The 8,750-nt window shown below is 34.5% G+C and overlaps 1 protein-coding gene across 1 annotated transcript; it reads left to right on the top strand.

Moving 5' to 3' along the window:
* The first annotated feature begins 1,306 nt into the window (after nucleotides 1-1,306).
* On the top strand, nucleotides 1,307-5,380 carry LOC112707357 (uncharacterized). Its single transcript, XM_025759059.3, has 7 exons — nucleotides 1,307-1,959; nucleotides 2,786-2,863; nucleotides 3,421-3,455; nucleotides 3,558-3,613; nucleotides 4,553-4,651; nucleotides 4,770-4,853; nucleotides 5,015-5,380. The coding sequence occupies exons 1-6, from the start codon at nucleotides 1,522-1,524 to the stop codon at nucleotides 4,823-4,825; spliced, it is 762 nt and encodes a 253-aa protein (XP_025614844.1). The 5' UTR covers nucleotides 1,307-1,521; the 3' UTR covers nucleotides 4,826-4,853; nucleotides 5,015-5,380.
* Nucleotides 5,381-8,750: the final 3,370 nt, after the last annotated feature.

Consider the following 8,750-nt stretch of genomic DNA (forward strand, 5'->3'; position numbering starts at 1 on the left):
GAAGACTGTCCCTTATGGAAGAAAATGGTTTGCTCTTATAACAACATGAATCCTGCTGTGATGCTGCGAGGCCAGCCTGTTCCCACAAGAGGGGGTCCTTGGCAGGATATCTGCCAGTTACAAATTAGCGAACTGCGGATGAGAGAAAAGATGATCAGCGGGTTGTCTATGGAGCTCAGAAATGACAGAACAATCCGGTTCTGGGAGGATAGCTGGCTGCCGACTGGGGTGTTCCTAGTCTCTTCTCGGTTTCAAACCTTCACGGATCTGTTATAGGGGATTGTGGGTTTGGGGATGGGTTAGAGTGGATTTGGAGTTTTCAGTGGAGGAGAGAGTTGTTCTAATGGGAGTTGGATTTAGTAAACCAACTTCATGAGATATTACAGTCAGTCAAGCCCACAACTGAGAGAGGGGATATAGTGGTATGGAAATTTGATAAAATAAGTGTTTATTCAACTAATTCCTTTGTGCAGTATTGCAGGCAGAAGTCCTATCGAAGGAAATCACAAGCTATAGCTTCATTAGTGCTATTTGGAAAGGGTTCGTCCCTCCAAGGATTGAGCTTTTTTCTTGGTTTGTGTTGGTTGGAAGGGTGAATACTAAAGATCGATTGTGTAGATTACGGGTTATTGATCAGCATGACAATAGGTGTGTGCTAACTGCTATGTTGTAAGGCTGTGGAAACTGCTTTTCATTTGTTTCTTGGTTGCGAGATCACATGGCAGGTGTGGTGTGCTTGGCTGTTGGCATTTGGACGGAGATGAAGCTTTCTAGGTACACTAAAGGAACACTTTGAAAGCTGGACGAACTTATCAATAAGGAAGGTTGACAGAAAAAGGTGGTTCATTGGGTTCTTTGCTGTTATCTGGATAATCTAGCTAGAAAGGAATGATAGGCTCTTCCGAAATCATACCTCAAGGGTGGAGGACATTATAAACAGGTCGGTTACGTACTCTGAGGAATGGAGTGGTGGTGAGTCCTTTGGTTGTTGATGGCCATGCCGAAGATGACTAGGAGTTGATTGTTATCTTGAATACTGTTAATGTTTGTAGCTCTTTTCATTGCTCCACTCTATTGTGTTGAGTTCCCTTTGATTCAATTTTTTTTTTAAATTTATTTAAGTATTTGTTTTTTATAATAATTTTTTTTAAATGATTATTTCTAATATTAAAAATTAAATAAAAAATAATTTATTTATAAATTATTTTTAATATAAATATTTATTATTTAAATTTTTTTAAGAGAAATTTAATTAAGTTATTTACTTGGAGTTTAGTAGATAAACTATGATGCCTACGTGGCATGTGGCACAAAAGCTTCATTGGATTTTTCTTAGTGTGTATGTGAAGGAAAACAAATGAGTGTGAAACAATATAATGTCACATGAGTTCATCACATATCCTCTACAAGGTTCCAGGTTTCAATGTCTAATCCCAAGTTGAACACTTGAAGTTCCAATATAGTACTACTAGATTCATTTCCCTGTTCATAAATCTTGTTGTTTGTTACTTTGTTTCCCCCATGACCACACTCGTTCATTTCACGACCCAAGTTTCACACTTGAGGCCCAAGTGCTTCTTCCATGGTGGTGCCACCACATGCAAGAAGATACCCACTTTCTCTTTCTCTCAGTTGGACTCAAAGTTTTGTTCTTTTCATCTGGGTAGCTACAACTTCAACAACAAGCACATAACTTGCAGAGAGAGGAGGGGATCCTTGTTACTGGGTGGGGCAGTGTTTCGAAATGGGATTTTGTTGGAAGAGAATAAGGGTTGCAAGAGGGTTGTTATAGTGAGGAACAATCAAGGGTTTGGCTTCAATGGTGGTGGTGGTGGTGGTGGAAGAGACGATGGAGCTAATGTTAGGATTTTGGGTAATCTTGCTTTGGCTATTGGATTAACTTATCTTTCAATGACTGGGCAGCTTGGCTGGATTTTGGATGCTATTGTTTCAATTTGGGTATTTTTTTTTTTATTACACTCTCTATCTTGGTTTGGTTTAAACTTAATTCGATCATGTTTAACTTAATCATCTTATAATTGTCACAAAAGTATCAATAGTCCAAATTTATGTGGTATATTATATTACTTCTGGTTTTTGAGTAATTCATCTACTATGTGTTGAGTGATTTAGCCCATGCTTAAGCTATTCTATTGATGGCAGGCTCCATTTTCTTAGGTCTGTGTTCAATAATTAATCGATATTTGTCCTAGGATTTTACTACCATCAAACAATGAAATAGGTTTATGCAGCCTTACCCTTGAATAGAGATTAGAGAGAACTGATTTTGTAGCTAGAACCAATGGATTAATGGTATTGAGAGTAATTTGTACTAGTGTAGCATCTAAACCGTTATTGAGAAAACCAATGGTTGCATATTAACTTCTTGAAAGTTGAAACTCTTTTTAGCACATGACCTTATGAGAAGAAAGTACTGTTGAACAAGGTTGAAGATTAATAGCGGATTAGAGAAGAGCTAAATTTTGGTGGTACTTAATCAATTGATTATATGACTTGAAGTTATCAGCTCTTAGTGATTGCTTTCACATCCATTTTTCACACTGTAAAATATCAGCATTATTCACTGCAATATATCAGAGAAATTAAAAATAGAAAAGACTATAAGTTGTAAATACTTTATGTAAATTACTTTTACTTGGAGAAGAACTTTGATAATTTTTCATTGGTGGTTCCTAGTGTCTTTCAATAAACTTACTCCTTAAAAATTAGCAAGTGTATTAGATCACTTGAGTGGTTTGATTTTCGTTTTTTCCCTTTTCTCCAGATCTTTGCTGTTCTCATACCGGTAGTAGGTATTGGTTTCTTCCTCTGGTGGGCTGGACGAGATATAATGCAAGGCACTGTGAGGCTTCTTTTAAAATTCACTATCATCATTTTGCTTTTTAACTCTATATTTATTTTTTATGGTATATATTGCAGACTGGTAATTGCTTTGATATATTGCATTTACATGTATAAACTTGAAGTTATTTGTTCTTGGGAATTTGATTTTTGTAGTATAAAAAATTCAACCATGCTACGTGTACACTAAAATCGGTCACCAATATAAAATACATGTTGGAATACAAATACACATTAAAAATAAATTAAACCAGGCATATATTTATACACATACATTAGTGGCTAATTTTAGTGTAAGAAATTTTGAAGTGAAAGGTACGTTACTATAGCATTTTTGTAAGAAATTTTGAAGTGAAAGGTACAATACTATAGTTATAGTCTGTTTATTTTTTTATTTTTATTTAATATATATACACACACCCATCAGACCAGCATCTACATTATTTTGATCCCAATATTTTGTTGCCATCATTTATGAGTGCTTGGAATATTGAGAATTTTTAATGCTAAGGTGATCTTACCTTTATTGATCTTTTTTCTTTTCTCTTTTCAATGCAGTGTCCAAATTGTGGAAATGATTTTCAGGTTTTCAAGTAAGATTTGCTCAATACATATTGCTAAGTGTGCTTATAGATTATTTGTTTTGTATTGATAGCAGTAGCTACCTTCATTTAGTAATCTTTAATATGTTTCAGATCCTCTCTAAATGATGATTTGCAGTTGTGCCCTTTTTGTGGTCAACCTTTTTCTGGTAAGGGCCCAGTTTTTTAGTTGTTTGCTTGTTAGTCCTTAAGTCCTTGCCATTTGTCAGTATTGCACAGAATCATTTCTAGCTTTGGTTGCAAACTACATGATGCATCTTCTGTTACAAATTTTTTATCAATTCTATTAAGTATTAATGGACATTCATGATTTCTTATTCAAGGCATAACTTTGGGATTCTTTTTTGCACTTAAGAGCATCAAAACCTATTGTTATCAATTAAAACTGTTAATGTTCTAGTTAGGGCCTAACCTAATTTGAAAGCGTGTTGTGCTTGATAGTTGATGACTGATGACTATGTTTTGTTGATACTATTTGCTATACTTTTTGCATGGATACATTATTATCACTTGCATGATAATGAAGCCTCATTCGTAGGTGCTTTTCTGTAATTTTAGACATTCTAATTTACTCTCTCACCATTGATTACTTATCTATACATCTTTTCATAGATATCAGTCTGCACACTGTTAACTTATTTATATGATCAATGAAGTATTGGCTCTGATTTGTGTTTCTTCTCTATGATTCTGATTTTGAACTGCAAGTTGGTCGCTAACAACTATTGATTTCTGCCTGCTTGAGTGAGTTCTGATTTTTCTTTTCGTCTCGAATATAGTGCTAGTCCCATGGTGGTGGGGATGTGTGTGTCAAATGACATGAAAAAATATACATGTTTGAAAGACATGCAACCTTAAAATAGAATGATTCATTCAGAAATAATGTTGTTTTAATTTATCCCTTAATTTAGGAGAAAATGATGTCCTTCTCTTCATGATTATGCGACAATTTCATTTCAGTTTGGTACCTCAAAAGTAATGCCTTAGAATGCTTTATTATCATGTACAGTTTTTTGTTGAGTATCATTTTATTTTGAGCATCAAAATGTGCATATTTCTCGCTGTTGAAGAATTTACTTTGATATCAGTTGTTGGCAATGAGTTTGTGAAGGACTCTGTGAAGTTTTCAAACCAATCTACAACAACATTTGGGCAAGCATTCAACAATTTCTCCAGTTCTAGAAATGGTAACCTTGAAAGTACAATTTATTGAATACAATGTAGCTAACTCCAATGATCTATTCTTTTTACTATCCTTCAATCTTGATTTGATGACATTATGTGTCATCGTTTATGTCATTGCAGAGAAAGATTCGAGTAGAGCGATTGATGTTGAAGCTGAAATCAAAGACGCAGATTGAGTATTCACATCACAACCATAACAAGTTGGTAAGTATTCACAGAAAGAGAAAACAACACTTGGATGTTATCTATGCTCAAAATCCACCTTTATAGGATCCAATTAGGATGAGGAATAATTAATAATGACACAGATGTCTTAGTATTTGCTAAGAATTTTTGGTGCTGTTTCTTATCAACTTTGGTTGCAGCATTACAAGGTGGAATTGAAATTGTTAAGGTAAAGATGTGGCTGCAGAATACATTTTCCTTTGTCCTGGAAGACACAAGGAAAAAATGTTACAGATATATTGATAGACAGGACAGGAGTATGGTGAGAACATTGCAATTGTAATATAAGATTTTGACAGTGATGTTTCTCATGTCATACCTCTATATTCTGTGCTTACTACAGAACATAGATATTTTTGGTAGGGGAAGGTGGTTGCAATTTTTTCCATTGTTATGACATGCTGCAAGTTACCAGTCTCAGCAATTTCTCAGTTATTTGTAAGTTGTAAAACATTGAAGTTATTCATAATGGGTGTTTATGAATTTTGATTCTGGAAAAGAGAAAAGAAGGGAAGGGCTCTAACCTAAGTGTAAGGTCCTATGCTTTTGTGGATGGGAATCCTGGAAATTTTTTAATGGGATCTTATTTTCATCCATTTCTGAGATTAAAAGCATATATATGTTTGATTTTGGTTACACAAAAATAGCTTCCCTTTTTTTCATTAAAATAAAATAAGTTTATTTAAACATATTCTAGTGTTAATGCATATGTTTAGTTGTGTATCACAAATAATATCAAAGGTAGATCAATTTTAACTTACAAGAATTCGTCTCATATGTACCAGCATGCACCAAAGGGCATACAATATGGTTGACGAATATGATGTTATGAAAGAGTTTAATCAAAGTTAAAATTCAAACCCAGCAGCCAAGCTTCTAATCTACAAAATGCTAAAACCTTTGATGATAATTTGCATGGTAATAGAAATACCATAACGGTAAATAATTCTCTAAAAGGTGTAATTATTTATTCCCAAACCATTTTTATGTGTCATGTACATGTACAAGCCACCACAAATGCCCAAAACTGGCATGTCTCATCACAAAGTAAATAACACAATACCTATAACTAAATCTGAGTAGGGCAACTTATTAAGCAACTGGTATATCGTTTCTATGGAGTAACAACCTCAAGCCTTGTTTGGTGCTTCTCCAACTTTCTGCAGCAAGACGTGACAAGATGAGTCCTAAGCAAGTTGATATGATGCGCAGAAAATCCGAAAATAAAATTTGTGAATGATATATGAATGGTAGAATATGCATTTAGCCTAATCATGCCAGTCACATTTAGCATATCTAACTGAAATTTGGAACCTTGGGAACTAGGTTGGTAATTTCATGAATTGAAGAAAGAGAACCCAAACTTAGAAACCATGCCAATTACAATTCAGTAATGATATATCTTCCTGAACATCTTCCTAAATATTCTCCTGATTTCTAAATAAAGAGTGAGAACATAAAAAGCACTCATTAGTTTCTTTGTTTATAAATTAGAAGGATAAATAATTTCTCACTAAGTTTTTGTAGATTTAAATGTAACAAGCAAACATAGAAAGTTTATCAAGTAAAATCATGAGAAGAAGATAAATTGCCCCGCAAATTCAGTGTGTAAGATGCAGTCACAAAACTGAATTCGGACTTCCAATGAAGGTAAAATTATGTACCTCTTCTTTGTTGCCCTTGCCTCTAGTGAAGAACTTGTAGGTCCCATAGATGAATGCGCCCCACCCAGCCAACGAAACAAGCACAAACTGCAACGGCGGAAGATTCAGAAAAAACTAAAAATATTACCATAAACAAATATAAGGGAAACACGACAATGAAGTCCCCCTATGAATATTAGCTTGTGATCTTTTCTATCCCATGAGTGAACGGTAGTGTTTTAATACGAATGAGAGAAGTTCTTTTGGATTTCAATGTCAATATAACTTGTATGCAGAGAGACCAATCTCGTGCTGATAGACAACTTATTGATATATCTTTTTTCCTCCTGCCCCTTCAAAGTGTGTAATGTGAAAGAGTTTGGCATGTCTCCACATATATGTAGTGTCAAGCGTGTTTGAATTAGTGTTTATGCTTCAGCTCGAATTCTAAAAGCAGATCAAGAGTACACATGCAAGGAAGAAAAAATTCCAGTGGTATATTCTTGCAGATAACATGATTTGCCATCAAACACATGGTCAATCAGGAAAATCTCAAACTAAGATATATTAGACAGATCCAAAAACACAGAAAGTTACTCACATGTTCTTCTTTCCACCTAGATGGACTTGTTGGGTCCTCCCACATATTCACCTTTGGAGGTCCATGAGGATCTGCAACATATAAAGGTAATATAGGCAAGTGATTCATTATAAAAAGGGCAGGATGTATTTCATTTCATCTGTCATTCCACTTGGATCAGAAGTTTATATTCAGTATCAACCCATTTCTAACACGTTATGACATTAAGCTCCATGGCTGAGAAAATATCAGTATGAAAATCATGAATATGTGGACTCTTCTTGTTATAATAACATTAATACATACCTGCAACATTAAGACACTTCCCAACAAGCTATAGCATACAGTCATAGTTCCTTATTAGGGCCCCATCATGAATATAATTCAACAATCAACATAGTACAGAATTGGAAAAATCAAACACTCCTCATTTAGATTCGTTTTATGAGTGTTTGTGCTCGTATCCACAACTAGGATCACAATCCACATTAAAAATCAGGCAAATTTTATCTCAAAACAAACATTTTTCTATTGCCACATTTGTCTAATTTCTCCAAACAAATATATGTATCTTGTTATCTGTGTGTGTCAAAATACAGGTACCAACTCTTAGTAATTAGTGCGAAGACACTATGCCATTGACAGAACTAAGATCAAGATGCAGCATTGCATGTCAACACAAAATTATAGATGCTATGATTGCTATCCATACACAAAGTACTTTATCTATCTATTCATTTATTTATTTTCATAGAAGGAATTCCCATTCCCTTATGCAGTGATTTATTTTCCGACATTATTATAAACTATCCAATAAAAATTGAGTCAGTTATACATAAAACATGTTTGGAAATTGGAATAATTGATTGGCACATAACCTAAAAGCCTACACTGCAAATCCTACGCAAGATTTCATACAAAGACTAAAACTTTTCAGCAACAAACATAAATAAATACATAAGAGCAAATTCTTCAACATGCAATAGAACAATAGATTTGTAACCACGAGACAAGAGAAAATTGTTTAAGAAAAGGAAATAGTTACCGCCGCCGCCAGCCATGCCACGACGGTGAAGGAGAGAATGGGGTTTGATAGAGGAAAGGCGAGTCATGTTGGAGGCTTGTCGAGCCGCCGCAGCAGTCCACGCCGCCATGCTTCACCACCGATCGAATATTCGCTTCTTCAGACACCGTGAGAGAGAGAGAGAGAGACAGAGTCTACTAGATACAAGAAGGTGCCACCATTAAGAAATTCTATTATAAAAATAAGGGAAAGGGAAAAAGAAAAAGAAAAAGAAAAGCTAAATGGCCTGAAAAATTTAAGGGCAAAGGACTCTTATTTTAGGCTTATCGAATATTTGCTTTCTTCAATTTTTAAGATGTTAGTCATATCTTTGTGAGTTAAGTTTTAAATTGGTCCCTAAATTATACTGGAGATTTATAATAGTTTCTAAAATTAATAGTTATCTATATTCGTCCTGAGATTCTAAGATTTAAATTCGTTCTTTCGACACATTCCGTCTATCTGGCATCACTGCAAAGTTAATCTGGACTCCTCCATGATACACTGGATAGCTAACTACTAGCGAACGGTAGATTAGTAAATTTTTATGGTAAAATTTAGTCTCTAATCAAAATTAAAAATTCTAATCC

Source organism: Arachis hypogaea, chromosome 8 (genome assembly GCF_003086295.3).
Source record: "Arachis hypogaea cultivar Tifrunner chromosome 8, arahy.Tifrunner.gnm2.J5K5, whole genome shotgun sequence".
In the NCBI taxonomy this organism is placed as follows: domain Eukaryota; kingdom Viridiplantae; phylum Streptophyta; class Magnoliopsida; order Fabales; family Fabaceae; genus Arachis; species Arachis hypogaea.